This window comes from Arachis hypogaea, unplaced genomic scaffold (genome assembly GCF_003086295.3).
Source record: "Arachis hypogaea cultivar Tifrunner unplaced genomic scaffold, arahy.Tifrunner.gnm2.J5K5 arahy.Tifrunner.gnm2.scaffold_54, whole genome shotgun sequence".
Taxonomy (NCBI): domain Eukaryota; kingdom Viridiplantae; phylum Streptophyta; class Magnoliopsida; order Fabales; family Fabaceae; genus Arachis; species Arachis hypogaea.
In genome coordinates this window covers 42,081-61,537 of record NW_027255483.1, presented here as the reverse complement: position 1 = coordinate 61,537, position 19,457 = coordinate 42,081, and the positions used below count along the sequence as shown (strand labels likewise).

At 33.3% G+C, this 19,457-nt stretch overlaps 2 protein-coding genes across 2 annotated transcripts; one reads left to right on the top strand and one right to left on the bottom strand.

Moving 5' to 3' along the window:
* Positions 1 to 412: 412 nt before the first annotated feature.
* LOC112798097 (toMV resistance protein Tm-2(2)-like) lies at positions 413 to 4,003 on the bottom strand. Its single transcript, XM_025841269.3, has 2 exons — positions 3,459 to 4,003; positions 413 to 3,273 (listed from the first exon to the last, which is right to left on the bottom strand). Exons 1-2 carry the CDS (start codon positions 3,926 to 3,928, stop codon positions 480 to 482), a joined length of 3,264 nt encoding a protein of 1,087 aa, XP_025697054.2. The 5' UTR covers positions 3,929 to 4,003; the 3' UTR covers positions 413 to 479.
* Positions 4,004 to 4,454: 451 nt separating this feature from the next.
* LOC114927213 (eukaryotic translation initiation factor 3 subunit H) lies at positions 4,455 to 7,643 on the top strand. The gene is made up of 12 exons (XM_029296855.2): positions 4,455 to 4,660; positions 4,748 to 4,827; positions 5,267 to 5,383; positions 5,486 to 5,589; positions 5,825 to 5,891; positions 6,111 to 6,244; positions 6,326 to 6,374; positions 6,494 to 6,565; positions 6,651 to 6,752; positions 6,833 to 6,900; positions 7,035 to 7,187; positions 7,324 to 7,643. The coding sequence occupies exons 1-12, from the start codon at positions 4,651 to 4,653 to the stop codon at positions 7,379 to 7,381; spliced, it is 1,014 nt and encodes a 337-aa protein (XP_029152688.1). The 5' UTR covers positions 4,455 to 4,650; the 3' UTR covers positions 7,382 to 7,643.
* Positions 7,644 to 19,457: the final 11,814 nt, after the last annotated feature.

Genomic DNA, 19,457 nt, shown 5'->3' with positions numbered 1-19,457 from the left:
GAGAATACTAGAAAGATTATTCAAATTTATTATTTTTATTATTATTTTTTGTTATTAATTTAATTTTTTTAGTTTAATAATTTAATAATATATTTTTAATTTATATTTTTATATTTTCAAATATTAATAATTAATTACTAAAAATATTTAATAATTCTCTAATGTTTCTCATCATTTAATCATAAAATATGTGTCAATTTTGTTCTTATTTTTCATAGTACAAAATTTAAACTCATGAATAGATACAAAGTTATTATAAGAATATTGTAGTCATAATCACAAAATTAAACTACTTCATATTAAATTATTTATATAACAATAATTTTATTTATTATCATAAATATTAATAGAATAAGTCATTATTATTTTTTATTTGAAATTAAATAAAAATAAAATAAAAAATACTAATTCATTTAGATTTTAGAGTTTAATATTTTTTTTTATTAATTATTATTTACACACCAAAATAAGCTATTATATTATGAATTTGTGTCACTCATTTTCAACGTGTCTTTTAACATTCTCCTCCTGAGCCCAATGCCAATGGAATGTGATAGTTTGAGATCACAGTTATGATTTACCTTAACATCTTGCAAGCTGTTTCTCAATTCCTCAGAGGGATCAGTGACACGCACTTTCGCTAAGGTTGTCAAGGACCAGAGTTGTTCTGGAAGCTGACACAATCCAATACAGTCCCATATTAACAGATATCGAAGGCGAGGCATTGCACCTTTCTCTAAAGTCCAACTTTGGACTGGGACTTGCATCATTTTGAACACTTGAAGTTTAGGGAAATCCCCAGTGACACAATCAAGAGGGTCTGGAATGGTACCTCCTAATAGTTTCAAAACTTTGAGGTTGGGAAACTGTCCTAGAGCCTTCATGGAACTGCAGTCCATCTTACCAAACGCTCTCAAGGTAATCTTTGCAAGATTCAAAGGAAACCATTTTGCATGTATTGAAAGATTTGAAGGACAGCAGTTTAGTTTCAGCTTATGAAGACTGATCAGATGCTGCAAACTGAACAATAATTCATGCCACAAACTATGTTTCTCCCTTTCAGGATTTAACCATAAAGTCAACTTTTTCAAGTTGGAAAATCTTCCCTCCCTGAATAGGAATGCTGTTGGTGTATCAAAATCCACTCCACAGAGAATCTGAAGATTCCACATTATTGTTTTTGTTCTGCTATCGTCTCCATTCTCCTCTGTTGGTAGACTTGCACCATCTGAGGATAATATATAGACATGTCTTAATCGCTTGAGCTTCCAAAATTCTTTTGGAATGCAAGATGTTTGCCAACCTCTTGTATCCATCGTTTCTAAATTCGAAAGGCTCCATATACACTCAGGAGCTTCTGTTACTTCACTAGTTAAAGTAGTTATTGTTATTTTCAAGTACTTTAGGAAGATCATAGCCTGAAAATTACTGGGTATGCGTAGAAACCATGCTTGTCCTCCCAAATGTAGCACTTGAACTGATTGGAAGTATTTTAAAGAATCATGTGAAGAATCCTCTCCGGCAAAGAAGAACAAAGAACGAGTGCTTGATTGATTAGTTTTGATTGAGGACATGTAAGACACTTCACTGCACAACAAGGACAATCTATGAGGGTTGCTTAGAGTATGGATATTGGACCCAGTGCAAACCTCGAAAAAGTTATCAGCTTTGCTCAATATTATGCAGAGGTCACGGAAGAGATCATGGATTAGGCATTCTTTCACACCCCCATCACTCCTCTGTCTTGACACAAGTACCATGTTACGATCCACTAGCTCTTTTAAGTATTCCTCACCAACAACTTCTGGTTCTGGTGAATTTGGTAATCCACTTTCTTGCATGAAACCTTCAGCCATCCATAATTGGATTAGTTCTGTAGTAGGAATCTTAAAATCTTCAGGGTAGATACCAAGATATCGAAAGCATGGCTTCAGTTCTTCAGACAAGCTGTCATAGCTAAGTTTTAGTACATCCATGACTTTGGTCATGTCCCTGGTGAGATGCCAGTGGATGCACTCCTTAACTCTCTGCCATTCTCTTTCTGACCTTTTCTTCTTGGCAACAACCCCAGCAATGGCAACAATAGCAAGTGGCAAACCTCCACAACTTTCAACAATTGATCTACCAAGAGGTTCTAGATCAAAAGGGCACTCTTTACCCGGAAACACTTTCTTGCAAAACAGTTCCCAGCTTTCTCTTTTATCAAGGAGTGGAAGTTTGTAGGGTCTTGAGCTTGTATAATTTGCCACCTCTTCATTACGACTAGTTATTAAAATTTTGCTGCCATTGCTTTCTGGAAAGGCTGCTCTTAGATCGTCCCATACTTCAGGTTCCCACATATCATCAAGTACTATCAAGTACTTTCTCCCTTTCAGGTAATTGCTCACTATCTTCTTTAGATCCTCCATTTCTAAATTTTCATATGTAGATGTGGACTTCATCAAAGAGTGGAGGAGCCTCAACAATACTTCCCTTGGCTTGTAATCTTTGGAAACACGACTCCATCCGCGGCAAGGAAAGAAATCCTTGACCTCTTTGTTCTTATAGATCTTTTGAGCAAGAGTAGTCTTACCCGACCCACCCATGCCAATGATGGAGACGACATTATTGTTTGCATCATAAAGCTGCTCAATTACAAAGCTGAAGTCATCCATGAATCCCACTATATCTCCTTTGTCTGCATCATCTTCCTCAACCTGTCTACCAACAATGCAATGTCTCCTAATCTCAACACCAATATTTAACTCATGCTCGCGTAGCAGATTGTCATATCTTGTTGTTATAATGATCCTACTACCAGGACCAAACCAATCAATCCTTCCTGCTAATGAATTCAGTTGTTGGATTCTATCAACATCATCCAAAACTAGAACAACTCTTTTCTGGCCTAGTCTTTGTCTTATTTCAGAGGATCCTTTGAATGTGCTTCCAATCTTAGTCTTTACCTCCTCTCCCATCTCAGAAAGAAGAGTCTTTTGTAGATCTTCTAGGCCACCACTGTTTTCATTTGTTTTCTCACTGACATTAGAAAGAAAACTTCCAGCTACAAAGTGAGGCCTGATCTTGTTATAAAGCTCTGCAACAAATTTGCTTAGTTCACCATCTCCATGAATTCCCACCATAAAACTGGTAGCATGAGAATCAATCTCTAGAAGTGATTTTGCCTCTTCAAGTTCAGATTCAAATCCAAGTGGGCGATCAACATAAAGAGGCAAGGGAGGAAGTCTTTTTGAGACCTCTTCAAGAATCTTGTCAATAGTCTTACCCCATGGTCTGCAAACAACATACATACACATTTTCTTTGTATTTTAATTTTCTCTTCTTCTATACAAATATATAAACTACTAATAAACAAGAGAATCACATCCTACAATGGAACCAACAAAGATCAAAACATATATATGTCCCAAATCGTTAAAAATATTTAAAAAGCTTTAAAGTAACTAGTCAGTACTCACGTATTCTGATTACAGCGTTGACCATAAATCTTGCCTACTTGAGACAAAGCTGACTTCCATGCTTCCAACTTGTGATTGTATCTTCCTTTTTCTTTATGAGCAGCCATGGCTTTTGCATATTCATTGAGCTGGTACTGCACATCTGATTTTTCCACATAGTAGTAAACTGGTAACACCGGTCGCTTCCTTCCATTCTCTGAACACTCCATGATCTTGACGAGTTCATCAAGGCACCACTTGGAAGTTGGATACTCATCACAGAGTACAAGAATTGACATCCTTGATCTTTCAATTGCTTCTAGAAGAGCACCTTCCAGCTCCTCGCCTATCCTCAGTTCCTCGCTGTCTCTGAACGTCACTATTCTTTTATTGATCAAAGCATGATAGAGAGTGTCTATGAATCTGAGTCTTGTGTAGCCTCTAAAGCTCAGAAAAACGTCATACTTGAAATGTGATGATGAACCTGCCATGATAACAGTCTTTGCAAGCTTTTAGTTGCAATATTCAAGAGTACTCAACAAAAGATATAATATAATTAAGAGAATAGAAATAGAAATTGATATTGGCAAATGATTATAGAATAGTATTGCTAGCTTTCATGATTGCTTTCGATTTTTGTTTTTTGCATTATTTATTGGTCTTGGAGAGTCAACATAATATTTTACTTGCATTTTGCAGTCCTCTAAGGGAACGGATAATCTGAACCCTTCATAAACAAATCAACGGTTAGAATAAAGAACGCAGCTTTGACGACACCGTATTATCACAATGCAGGAACACTGAACATTCTCCTGCTAAAGATGGATCAAAAGTCAAAAGTCAAAAGTCAAAACCCAGCACGAGGTGAGTTTTAAGTTTTAACTCTTTTTTTTTTTTGGTCATAAAGTTTTCGGTTTATTTTTAGCTTTTGAGGATGATGTTAATCTTATCTTTTATCTTTTTATTTGGGCTTATTTGGGCTTACTAGTACCCAATAAAATTGTAGCTGAAGTATTTGAGCCCAATACAGAGGAAAAACAAAAACCTCGTCTCACTCGTCTCTTCTCTTCTCTTTGCTCCGGCGTTTAGGGTTTTCTTCGATCTCCCAACTCCCAAACGCTGAACGCCAAGAGATTCCTCCGCCACCTCGAACCACCGGAATCTCCTCCTTCCGATTCGTGTGCGCGTCGTGCTGAATTTCACCTTCACAAACATGGCTAACAGTAAACATTCTCAATTTTCTTTTTTTTTTTTTAATTCACATTATTACTGATTCACTGAACTCATCATTGGTAATTTGTGTTTTGTAGCTATGGCTAGGTCGTTCCTCCAAGTGGCTGCTACCGAGGAGGCTGCTCCGCCTCTCAGAGTCGTCCAGATGGAAGGGCTGGTAAGAGTTCTTACCAATTTTATCACTTTAATTGCTCAATCTAATTCACAGGCTCATATGCTAGATTCTCCATCAGCATGTTCAGGAATGACGAGATAGATTACCTTTACATGGGGCTTTGGAAGCTTCCGTTATTTGATATTCTGGGTCACTGTTTTATTTTCGCATTTAGTTTTCTACTAACGTGATGCATTTTAACTTCCATCTATGACATGGAATTTGGAAACTGCAACATTTAACTTGGTGACATTGATAGTTATAGGTATCATATTTTATGTTGCGTGTTGTGTGTAATGTTTAATGTACCCCTTTCCTATTTTTAAAATTGGATCATACATGGGTGGAAAGTTTGAGGCAGGGTCTCCTTTTCTGAGAAAATCTTCAATTAGTTTATTTGTCTATCTTTTTGAAGTGATTTTTTTGAAATTCTGTTGAACAGGTTATCCTGAAGATAATTAAGCATTGTAAGGACCACTCACCTTCTCTAGTCACTGGACAGCTTCTTGGGCTGGATGTTGGCAGTGTTCTTGAAGTTACTAACTGCTTTCCCTTTCCGGTATGTTACACTTTTTATTTTGTCTTCTTTTCAAATTCTCTTATCAATACCATTCTCCTCTTGCAATTATAAAATGCCTAATTTGGTTACTATAACTTGTAGATGAGGGAGGAGGATGAAGAAATTGAAGCTGATGGTGCAAATTACCAGCTTGAGATGATGAGGTGCCTGAGGGAGGTGAATGTTGACAACAATACCGTTGGATGGTATGTATGATGAAAAATACCACTTCACATTTGACTAGAAAAGAGCAACTAGTAAGCTAAAACTTAAATAAATTTTATATCCGTCGAAAACTGATATACGTTGCAAGGAAGACAAAAGTAGAAATTACAAATTCCTATATTATAATAAAGTGTCCTTAAGAACTTTAGCCATAGTGCTAAACTGTTCTGTATTCTATAATGATTAATATAACACAAGATAACTCCATGAATTTAGGTACCAATCTACATTGCTTGGCTCATTTCAGACTGTGGAACTGATTGAAACCTTCATGAATTACCAGGTAATGGTTCATGAATAATTTATTCTTTTGGCATAATATCACTTATGATTGGGTTTCTTGGAGTACAAGTTATAGTTCTACGCTATTAAGGATGTGCAATGCCCACAGAATTTGCTATTTGGTGTAAACTTTGTGAACTTTTACAAACCAGTCCAAACTATTCAACTCTTAATCAACTGAGGTGTAGCTAATGAGCATACTCCTTCAAACTGTTTTCAGGAGAATATTAGACGCTGTGTTTGCATAATATATGATCCATCAAGGGCTGATCAAGGTGTCCTAGCCCTTAAGGCCTTGAAGCTTTCTGATGCATTCATGGAACTCTATCGCAGCAACAATTTCACTGGAGAAAAGTATGAATTGACTTCAATAATTGTTATTCTATATAAATAGTTATATGTAAGTTCTTATTTATCATCATTCTTCTGAAATAGGTTGAGGGAGAAGAACTTATCATGGGTGGATATCTTTGAGGAAATACCTGTAAGCTCTCTCGGCCTTACTGTAATGTTTGCATGAGCTTCATTGTAATGTTTGGATTTTATTTTTATTAGCCAATTGATATTTAAGCTGATCTTGTTTACTATATTTTTGTATCTCAGATCAAAGTTTCAAATTCTGCCCTTATAAGTGCTTTTATGACAGAACTGGAACCTGATTCTCCGGTTACCCAGGTAATAACTATGATCTTCTTAAGAGGTTATTTTGGTTATTTTAAAAGTTTAGTTTATGTTATCAACTGCTGTTTTTCCATTGCAGTGTGATTATGATCGTCTTCAATTGTCAACCAGTTCATTAATGGAGAGGAACATGGAATTTTTGATTGAATGCATGGATGACTTGTCCCTAGAACAACAAAAGGTGATTCTAGGTTCTTATTCAGCACGATTCTTTATTTTAGGTTTGAAAAATAGATTTGACTGAAGTGTATTCTGTTTCAGTTCCAATTCTACTATAGGAGCTTGTCGCGTCAGCAGGCTCAACAGCAAGCTTGGCTTCAGAAGAGAAGGTGTGATTTGTTTTGTATTTATATTGGTGTTTAAGGCATATGGACAACTTAAATGTTCTTTGGCAGTTGTAATAGTTTACTTTATCCATGTTTTGACTGTTGGTTCAGTATAAAATTTTGTTGTTGCATTATAGGGTGGAGAACATGTCACGTAAAGCTGCTGGAGAGGACCCTTTGCCTGAGGAAGATCCTTCAAACCCCATCTTCAAGCCACTCCCTGAACCATCACGGTTGGAGAGCTTCCTCATTACTAATCAAATTTCAAACTACTGCAACCAAATCAATGGGTATGTTAACACTATTTTTTAAAGACAACCATGGAACTTGATTAGTTTTTCAAATTTATGTGAAGCAAATTCACTATAGTTGTTTTAATGTTTATGTTTTTTTACATTATTATATCTTTGTTTGCATGTTTTGCAGGGTGTCAGGGCAGAGTTTTAACAGACTCTATTTGATGAAGGCTTTGCATGAGGAATGAAAGGCAAAAATTTTGTAGTTTATTCTTATGTGTGCTTCGATCCAATTTCTTTTCCATATAGGATGAGATTTTTGTGGCTTATTCGATAGTATATTAGAGAAGATCATGTTTTAAGGGGAATGTAATCGTTTTGTGTTTATTTATTGCTATGAGAACCCATCCAATTGTAAGCAGATATGTTAATTTTCTATATTTTATTATTTTTAGGATCCTTGATCTATAATGTGCGCTCGATTACTGAATGCAACATCAAGTTTGATTATCATGGTGCTAAAAGAAGGGGGTTGAATTTTAGCTATTTTTTCTGCTGAATATTACTTTTTCTTTCTCAAGGGAACTTAGGAGATATTTTTACTTTTGTCTTGTCATTTTTGTCTCCTGAGAACAGAAACAGAAAAGTAGAGGGAAAGAAGAAATAGCACCTAGATATATTTTGGTTCAGCTATTAGGTGTAATGTAGCTTATATCTAATTTCCATCACAACTATAATGGAATTTTAATATCTCTTTTTCAAGTTTACAAACATCAATATTTTCTTAGGATCTATTCAATCCTATTAGGGACAAATCTAGATTTTAAACCCAATTTGAATTTGAATAGGACTCAAACCTAACTTTCAACAGCAAAGTACTAACTCAACTTGAAACGGCAAAGTACTAACTCAACTTGAAACGGGATCTCTATAGAATTATGACACAAAACATAAAGATGTACAAAGAATCTCTGAAACATCTTATGGTTTTTTCTCATTGTTTTAACTCACTGCCTTTTACCTCTCGTTAACTTTTTCTTACAAACTTCACACAATGAGACTCAGATAGATCCACACTGAGAAAAAGAAAATACAAAATAAACTACATGAAGGAAAAGAACTCTAAAGTTTGGGTAGCGAAAAAGAAAATACAAAATAAACTACATGAAGGAAAAGAACTCTAAAGTTTGGGTAGCTATGAGAGTGAATTCTGTATTTTTCACTTATTCTCCTTGCCTTCAACCCTTGGCCGTTCACCCTTAATATAGAAGGGTGAAGCTTCCAAGGTTGAAACAAGTTCAACTCTCACACTTTCTTCTTCTTCAACATCAGAGTAGCAACGGCTCAACAGAGAGGAGGGAGAGGACCGAGGCTATTGCATGCATGCTCACCTCTTTTCTCTCATCCTTTTTCTTCAAGCTTCTTCAATCTTGACCATTGAACTTGACTTTGACCCCAAGTTTTAATTCTGAGCGTTGATTTGCTTCTGACCCAAGATGGCTTCACGTTCTCCATTGTTGCTTTTTCCATGCTTGAGACCTTGAAGCTTTTTTCTTTGATCCTTGGTGAAGCACAAAGGGAAAAGAAACTTTTTGTGGTGCTTGACCGAGAGGTCTAGCTACTGGATTGTAGCCTTCTTTACTTTGCTTTGATTTGGCAAAAATGTTTTTCCCATCATCCATAATCTAACCTCTGAGCATTCCATTTCCTTCTTTCTTCTTCTTTGATGAATGAATGATTTGACCAAAGCAACAAAGAGGAGAGAGAAGAGAGAATAGCTTTTGGTGGAAGTCTCAATAAAATTAAATTGAGTTGAAACTTGGAAAATGTGTTACTTGAACCAAAAGAGTAGGTAACCGAAGAATGCTGGGTCCATTTCCTTCTTTTCTTTTATTTTGGATTAAGGATATGTTTGGACCAAAAGTAGTGTTGACTTGGGCTTTACATTTATTTCTTGGGCCAATTGGTTTTACTACCCTTCTAAAGTTTAGCCACATGATTTAAAATAAATTTGTATTAGGCTAAACTTGTTTAATGGTCAAACTATGCTTGTAATAACTGGGCGAGAAAAAATAATTTTCTTTCCTACACACAAACCAAATTCATCAAACAAACAATTGGAAACAATTTATTAATCACTTAATAATACTTTTAATAATATTTGTTCATCATATTAATTTAATATTAGTTTTTTAAACTCAACAATCTCCCCCTTGATGACAAACATTATTATAATGAATTGAAAACATTAGGATAGAATACTTTCCTTTGAAGATTCGCATATTTCTCCCCCTTTGTTATGTTCAATATGCTCCCCCGCAATATGTGCTTTGATTATCCTGTTTGTACCAAAATATTCATAGAAACAATACCTATATACAAGCTCTAAAAAATTCTTAAGAGATGATGAAGAATTTTCAAGACATGAAATCTTTAAAAAACAGAGTCAGATTTTTACAAGCGAATGCACATAAAACCAATTAAAGTTTGTTTTAAAATCAATCCCTTTGTCAGATAATGCATCGAGATCAATAACAAAGGAAGAACAGAGATTACGGATTGCAAGGACTTGTGTATGAAACTCATAGGCCGCACAGGATACAAAACAGTAAGGGTCAAAGTGAGAATGAGTTTTACCATATTTCTATTTGAAGTCCAGAGACTCGAGATTAGGGGCTCCCTTGTATTTTGAAGAATAGAGCGTTTTGGACCTCGAGAAGGATGATGACTAGGAGCAGAACGGCCAGTGGGGTGAGGAGCTGAGCGGCAAGGAGGAGGTGACGGTGGGGCTTCCTCTTCCTTTGCACTTTTACCATGGGAAGATGCTGTCTCTTTTTGAGCCGAAGACCCCTTTTGGTGAACAACCTTCCTTGCCATGGATTCGGATGATAGTGAAGAATGAAAAAAAGAGGAGTGTGAGTGAATGTGTATGTGTGTGTAACTGTGGTTACTTGGAATGAGGAGGATTTTTGGAAGGAATGTATGCTCCGGTGCTTCTTGTAGCAATCTTCTTCCTCATATTTGAGAGAAAAGAATGGAGAAGGGAAGATAAAGGGTGCGCCGAAGGTGGGAAGTGGGAGAGAGAGATTAAGAGTAAAGGGGGTCATTAATGCAATGAACAAACCTTCTCTTTTAAAGCAAAATCATTAATGAAAATGGTTTTCAAAAAATAATTTGAATATTTAAAACCATGAAAACTGAAAAGACAAGTCGTGAGGAATGATAAAAGTTTAAAACTGACATGACTTGGAATGGAATGAAGTGATTGCTCATAAAAATTTTAAAAATAAAAGAAATTTATGATTTAAAATAATGAACCCTATCATGTGAACCAGATTTGTCTTACATAGGCCCAATGGTGGGTACTGCGCTTTGGGTTCTAAGACACAAATTTTCATGTTTCAATTCAAAAATTAATCTGGGCTTTGTATAGGCCTTCTTTTGAAGAATTCATCATTTGTCCAATTTTATCTCCCTACTACCCACGAGACAAAATAACAGAGACCAGAAAAACATCAATCAATCAACAAACTCAAACGTAGTCATTCCCAGTTCAGTTCTCAGCTTGCAAAATCTTTCTTGACACAATGGCTTAGTGAAAATGTCAGCCAATTGTTCTTTAGATTTTACAAATTGAATATTAATAGTTTTCTTTTGCACATGTTCTCTAATGAAATGATATCTTACTTCAATGTGCTTAGTTCTTGAGTGTAACACAGGATTTTTTGAAATATGTATAGCACTCATATTATCACGAAATAAGGGAATACTATTAAGAAATGAACTGAAATTACTTAAAAAATAAAAAATTTGGTCAATACTTATCAGCAGCATCAGGTGAACCTCAATTAACATACAAATGAACCAAAATTACTTCAGTTTTGAATAACCAATAAAAAAGACTCAATCATCAATAAAAACACATACAATTTATTTTTGGATCCAAATGAACCTCAATTAAACTAAGAAATGAACCGAAATTACTTAAGAAATAAAAAATTTGGTCAATACTTATATTATCAGCAGTATTAAGTGAACCTCAATTAATTTACAAATGAACCGAAATTAGTTTAATTTTAAACAAGTAGTCCAAAAGACTCAATCATCAACAAAAATACATCGAATTCATTTCTGAATCCAAATGAACCTCAATTAAAAAGAGAAAAAGAAAAATCTCAGCAACAACAACAACAATCAAAAAATGACGATTGAGAAAGAATACGCGAAGAAGAGGAAGGAAGGCAAAGAAGAAGAAGGAGGCAGGTGAAGAAGAAGAAGAAGGAGGAGGAATGCAAAGACTAAGAAGGAGGAAAGCGAAGAAGAAGGAATGCAAAGATGAAGAATGATATGTTTGCGTTATTGAAGCGCACGTGTGTATATTAATAGTACAAACTAGGTATCCTTTAAAAATGGTATAATATTCAGTCTTTTATTACAATAATTTCAAAAAAGTAAAACAAACACAATTAAAAATTATGAATAAATTTAGTGTCTTTTTAAAATTAAAATACACATTTAAAATACAAACTAAATAAAACTGAAATTTAAAATTTAAATTTTAAATTTCTGTTTCAGATTTAATATATTTAATTATTAATATATTATAATTTAAATATACGTCTAAAAATTAAATTATTCAAAATTCAAAATTTTGATTTTAAAATTCTAAAATAAATCTTAAACCATCTAATTATATTTATTTGATAGATTTTTGAATGTGTTCTAAAAATATTTTGAGTACGACTGTATTATTTTGTATGCGTAATAAATTTACGAAATAAACTAATTTTAAACATGAGCTAAAACACCAAATAATAACATCAGTAAAAAAATTAAAATGAATAAATACTAATACTCAAATAAATAATAAAAATTCCAACTAATGCTACGATAATACATGTTAGATATATTTTTATTCATAAGATATAAAAAATTTAAATTAATTATTGATTTTAATAATTTTAAAAACGTTAATGTCTAAATAAGTAATGAATAAATATAACTAATGATAAAATAATAAATATTAGATGCATTTTATTAAATCAAATATCAAAAGGTTAATCGTATTTTTAGTGTTTATATTTAAATGCTAGAATTTATAATTTTAGATGTGTTTTAAAAATAATTTATATATAACATCATATTTTTAGATGTGTTATAATTAAAAAAAAAATAATTTTTATGAACATACTATCTACATATTCTTACTTAAACTTTTAAATTTTAGATGTGTTTTAAAAATAATTTATATACATCATTATATTTTTAGACATGTTATATTTTTCGATGTATTATAATTAAAAAATAATATCTACTTGTGTCATGGACATAGCTTGTAATTAATCCTCAATGTTGTGCTCTACGAACTTAAATTGTGGACATATATTCCATGTATTAGATGTAACAAAAAAATATTCAATATTTTAGGAGAATTAGTATGTTGAACTGTTAATAGAACATTGGTTATTGAACCTTTCATTTTCAGAATGGAATCACAAGAAATAGCCTTAATAAGGGAGTGGTCGAGTGGATACTCAGTGAGAAAAAAAATTGGATAGTGTCCAATGTTTGATTTTATTATTCATTGTTCTCTTTCTTATTAATTTCTGATCTCACTTATAGAATTAAGGGTGAGAGATCATACTTTATTCTATCCCATAAAAAAATGGAAAAAATCTATTTCTCCTTAATAATGGGACAAATAATATACAGATACAATCACATAAATAATAGGACAAACAATAATAATAATAATAATAATAATAATAATAATAATAATAAAAATAAAGAAAGAAGAAGAGGGACACTATCAGCGTTCTGGTTGAGTTCTAAAACGAGAGGGTGATGTTATTAATTTATCACATTTCAGAATGTAACAAAAAAAAGTATAAGAAACCGTGTTATATGAAATTACGTAAAAGAAGGAAAGAAACAATAACTAACTATCAAATGAATAGGTCAATAGGAAATTAGAAAATTTTAAATTTTTAAAATTTAAATTAAATTTAATTACAAATATGTATCTAAAAAATAGTGATATATTTTTTTAAAAAAATAATTAAATAATATTAAAAGCTGATCAAAGATTAATTTGTGTTGTATAAATAGCATTTTTATTATTTTTTTCTAATAAATTATATATATTAATAGATGGGTATTCTCTTGTGCGGTTTTAGTTTGCTCCGTTTGCATCGCTCTCGGCATTCCATTCCTTTCTTAATCTCATTCTGTGTTTGTGAAAGGTAAAGCTAAACACCCAAAATTGCTTTACTGGTTTTAGCTGCATACGTAAAGTGGTTGATCCCTGATCTTTTTTTTTGTACATGCATATACTTGTTAAGGGAAATAAAATGTTTTATTACTAATATTTCTTGCCTTTTTGTTCCGATTTTAAAATGATACTTTGACACTAGATGAAGGAAATTTGTCCTCTTTCTCCCATTTGATTTTCTCTTTGGAAAAGAGTAACGAGCCAGCAACTTTTGTGTTTTTTTCTGGCCAGCACTTAACCATTAAAATAAAAGTGAGCGATCTCTCACCATTAGATGTAATCTCACACCATTAAAAACACTATTGATGGCCAATTGATTGTTACAAAACACCAAAATTGCTGGCCCTAACATTCCTCTTCCTCTTTTTGGTGTATTCTGGCACAATCAACAGTTTAGTTAGTGACTCATCAGAGTTTTAGTTTGAGCTAGCGATTACAAGATGATTTAACATGCTAATTATTTTATGTAGGATACAAGTAGTGACGGTTGGATGGATTTACCTCTGGAAGTTTTGGAACTAATTTTCCAAAGACTATCTTTAATGGATAATCTAATGAATTGTCGTGCCACATGCCGCTCTTGGCGAAAGGCCGCGGACTCCATATTTTCATCTCAGCTTCCATTGATGCTATCTCTTTCACCATCTGAATTTCCATCCGGGTGGTTTGTTAAACCAGACGACACCACCTACCTTGGAAGCTTGTCCGCCCCATGGAGTAAGGATGATTCCACTGTGCTAACTGAAATATGGCCCCAAGTAATCAGACCTGATGATATTACTAGGGTTTACTCGGTGCAAGGGTGGTTGATGTTCAATATATTTCATCATGTCAGCGACAAAGACCAAACTTTCTCTGAGCTTTCCTTCTTCAACCCGTTTTCTCGTGCCAGATTCAAGCTTCCAAAGCTGTTCTTGTTTTCGGGTCGCCCGCATTATTATCAAGTTCGTTTTGCATTCAATTCTGCACCACCGGGTTCAGAGGAGTTCCTTGTTGTTTTGTTGTGTATGTTTTGCAATCGAGAATGGGGAGAGTCCATCAAACCAGAACAAATAAAGCAAAGGCTAGCTTTTATCAAATTCAAGCAAGGCTCATGGATTGAATCCATTGAAACCACTGAATCCTTTAGTGATATTGCAGTTCATGATGATAATAAACTGTATGCTTTTTCCATAAAACATAGAACAAGTGTTGTGTTCGTGTTTACCCTGGGAGATAATCATAGTGATGATCATGTCGTTGAACGATTATTCATGCTCAATACCGTAAGTGGTAATTTTTTTCCTGTATTTAGGCCCAATATTGCTGGTGAAACATATATTCTCGGTGATTTATCATTCAAACCGGACCATCAGTTGGCAATGGACACTAGCACTGGGGAGTTGTTATTAGTTATTCATTATATTAGTGGATCAAGTTCCTGTAGCTGTTATAGGTCAGTTCGTACAAGAAAATTTCGTGTTTTTAAGTTGGATAGAAGCATTCTTAGATGGTGTGAGGTTTTTGATATTGGTGATCGTTTCTTGTTCTGGGATTACACAAGGGTGAGTCTTGTGTCTGCTACGGCTCTCAGACTCTCACACCATAAATTTAAGGGAGGCAATTGCATCTTTTTCTGCCATGCAAATACTAAGATAAGTCCAATTACTAAGACAGGTCGACTAAAATTTCCAGATCATGATATTGGAGTCTTCTTTCTGGCTGATAGAACTATAAGTCATTTTCCAATTAATTCTTCTTTACCGCTCTCATTTGAGAACATATGGTTTAGTCCTGCTCCTTAATTATTTTGATAAGAAATTTGGCATAATGTTTATTTGATTTGATTTATTCTAGAGAAATAGAAGAACAATAATGAAAAGTTGGAAGGAGAATAATCATGAATTAATGAATAATAGCTGATCGGGTTCATTTTGAAGTATCTTTAAAGAAGCTAAAATCATTATATTCTATTGCTTTCTGTTTGTTATTTAATGCTAATTTCTATGTTTTACTTTGTTGGGTGAAAATATAATTATCTAAAAAAATAAAATAAAAATTAGGGTTTTACTATAGTGTTAGAAAGATAAAACCGTTCTACACATGTAGAAAAATGTGTTTGCCTGTTTGGAAGCAATACAGCACAGGAGCTTAAGTAACTACGAAATTGAATTAAGGATAATAATTAAGTGACTCACTACTGCTCCCTTCACCTTATCACCTCATAATAATGAATCGCAAAAGAGGTTGCTTACTTTTATTATATAAAAATAATTTAGTTTTGTATACCCAAAATAATATGTTCTTACTTTAGGGTAAATTAATATATAAAAATTTGTTAGTGAATTTAAGTATTACTAAATTATTTATAGTTACATTCAATATATATGTCTGATTTATTAATAAAAGTAGATTATTATAATTGGTTAATAACTATTTTAGAGTTAATATAATTAATACTAGATTTAAAAAAAATAAACAATACATAACTCATTATTTTTTTATTAATTAAATTATTATAATTCAAATTAATTTTAATAAAATAACTTAAAATTATAATTTCAATCTTATCACGTACATGACACAGATAATTACATTTGTTAATATAAGAAAAAAAAGATTTTAAAGAAAAAATTACTAAAATATCTATGATATAATTATTTTTTTATATGATGATATAATTATAATTGTTTTCGGCCTATAAAAATCTCATATTCCATTTGCTACCAATTTCTTATTCCTTAATTCCACTCCAGGGTGGCTGACATTATTTTTTTAAGTTAAATAATTTTTAATAAATAAATATTTAATGCATTAAAAATATTGCTTATATATATATTTTATAGTTTATTCCAATTTTCTAAAATATTGTTTTCAAAAATTAACTTAAAAGCATTTAATTGTACACATTGTACACAATTAGTATTGGTTCCTAATACTTTCTCATGCAAATATCAATATCAAGTTACCAACTGATAAGAAATAGAAGAAGCAATTGTTAGATATTTTATAAAATCAGTAATTTGCGTACCTCCAGCCATTGCCAATAAATTCTTTGATTTAATTTGAAAACTTTCAATTCTTCAATCACAAACTCATATGGAATCAAAGTGTGTTTGTTAGTTATTGTGTAATCAGAATTGGGGACCTAAACTTTATAAAGTTTATGAACAGTCGTGTTCTTTGATGACCAGCTGCCAATATAATTAATTAATAATTACAACATCATCCAAACTAATTTTTATATTAACAAATTGGACCACAATTAGAATAAAAATTCTAACATTCTCCCACTTGGTCCAACATTCGTTACGTATAGTTTGTAATTACATGTTATGCTTAAACAATTAAGACAAATTACACGAATCATAGCGGTAGGTTCTCATTAATCGAGTATTATCTTCTATGTATTACAATGTAACATCGAGATAGGTCTTAAAGTAGTCCCTGAACTTGCACTCGAGCCTCAAAATGATCCTTAAAGTTAATAATTACTCAAATTCGTCCTCGAAATTGTTCTTCGGGACTCATAGTAGTCCCTAAAGTAATTTCCGTTCATCCTTACCATTAAAAAAGACTAAAACGACGTCGTTTTGTATTTATTAAAAAGAAAAAAGAAAAACACGCTCTTAATGGTACTTCTTGAGGTTGTTGAGCTTGCTGTATGGGTTGGGATTGAGAAGGATTCTCATTATTTTTCGGTACTGTAGCAGTATCTTAAGCAACAAAAATATTCTCATTGTTCTCTTGTACTGTAACTGAATCTACAGTAGGATTCTCATTTTGCTCTTGTACTATAACTGTATCTTGAACAATAGGCACAAGGACTTGATCATTGTCAGTTATAGAATCCTAATCAAAAGCAACATTTCTAATATTTTCTTCCCCCCCAAACTCAACATCCTCAAGAAATCTCGCATTTCCCGTCTCAAAAAATAGACCTTGATGCAGGATTGTAAAACTTGTACCCCCGTGAACGCTTATCGTAACCAACAAAGTAGCAACTAATTGTTCTTGAGTCCAATTTTCTTTCATGCAGCCTATAAGTTCGCGCCTCAGCTGGACATCCCCAAATATGCAAATGCTTTATACTGGGCCTTTTCCGAGTCCAAATTTCATATGGGGTTTTGTTAACTGCTTTGATTGGCACCCTATTAAGGATGTATACTGCTGTCTTTAAGGCTTCTCCCCAGAGTGATTTAGGCAAGGAAGAATGACTAATCATACTTCTCACCATGTCTTTAAGAGTTCGGTTCCTTCGCTTTGCAACACCATTCATGCTAGGTTTGCTTGACATGGTGTATTGCGGAACAATACCACACTCCTCTAGGAAAAGAGCAAAAGGCCAGGGACGTTGCTCACCTGAACCGTCATATCTTCCGTAGTATTCACCACCACGATCAGATTTGACAACTTTAATTTTCTTTCCAAATTGAAGTTCAACTTCAGCTTTGAAAGACTTGAAAACATCCAAGGCTTGAGACTTTTCATGAATTAAATATAGATACCCATAACGAGAGTAATCATCAATGAACGTAATAAAGTACCGTTGTCCATTCCAAGAGATAGTAGGAAATGGGCCACATATATCGGTATGTATCAGTTCTAAGACATCTTTAGCTCTCTCGGCACCTAATTTCCTTTCGTTTGTCCTTTTCCCCTTTATGCACTCAATGCAGACTTCAAAGTCTGCCAAATTTAGGGGTCCAAGAATTTCATCCGACATGAGTCTCTGAATTCTCAGCTTAGAGATGTGATCTAGGCGTTTGTGCCATAATGATGCCGAATTCTCATTTAGTTTTCGTTTTGTACCTGTTTCCAGTATTTCATTATTATAGGAATTTAAGTCAAGCCTATATAGATTATCCACCAAATGACCAGAGCAAATATTATTCGAATTATAGAAGAGACTGACTTTATTGTCTCCGAACGAACAAAATAACCTGATTTGTCCAAACGAGAAACAGAAACCAAATTCCATCTAAATGACAGTACATAAAATGTCTCTAACAAATCCAAGTAAAATCCACTCGTGGAACATAATCTAAAGGTTCCTATAGCTTCGACTGCAACTATATTGCCGTCTGCCACATAGATGTATCTTTCAGCATTTGTATGAGTCAACTCATTTTTGTTCCGTATATAAGTTTGTATGAGTCAACTCATTTGTGTCATATGCTAACTCCTCCTCTATTAGCTTATTCTGAAAAAGGCGAACATCAGACATCTCAGGATATGGCATTGATTAATAGTCTCTTAAAGATCTCGCATTGCTATTGAGTATCTTCTCAATCTCAATAAGGCAGAGGTTTTTCAATTCGTCATCAGTCATGTTTAGTCCTAGCAAAAGCACAGGGTGGTTTTATGAAATATTTAATAAGTAATTCTAAAATAAAATTATTAATATTATTAATAAAAATAAAGATAATAAGAGAATACAATCTTGATATAAAAAAAGATATAGTAAAATACCTTGGTTTTTCAAAGCTTTTCTCCTCTCATATAGTATTCCATCGGCTAATAATGTCCAAGTTGCATTCCAAACACGCTCTGGGTTGCTAATGCTATTAAATATCAGTAGCATCGCAAATAGTTTTCTCAATTAATGACCAGATGCAAGTTCAGCTACCTCATTAATAGCTGCAATGAATTCCCTATCATCGCACAGTAGTCCCATGGAATAGCAAGCATCTTGGAAGCTAGAATATGTAATTCCATTAATTGTCCTAATAGACTCATATGGTGTGCAACCTCTCTGAACAGCTAACAAAATTCTCATATAATAATAAATATCACCTGTACCCGGTGGAACATAATTTAACCTCCCGATAGAATACCCTCTTTTGTGTGGATGCCATTCCCTTGATTCTCTATCATAAACAAATTGATTTGGAAACTCAGCATACGTCAAAGTTTGATCTGCTTCAAATTTTTTATTGGCCTCCATCCATGCTAAGAACATCGTACATTTTCCTTCCTCTTCTTCCACGATTTCTTCAAGATCGTCATCATCTTTAAAGATGATATTTTGCTCTCCAGACAAATGAAATGTTAATCTCATTACTGAAGGCCAC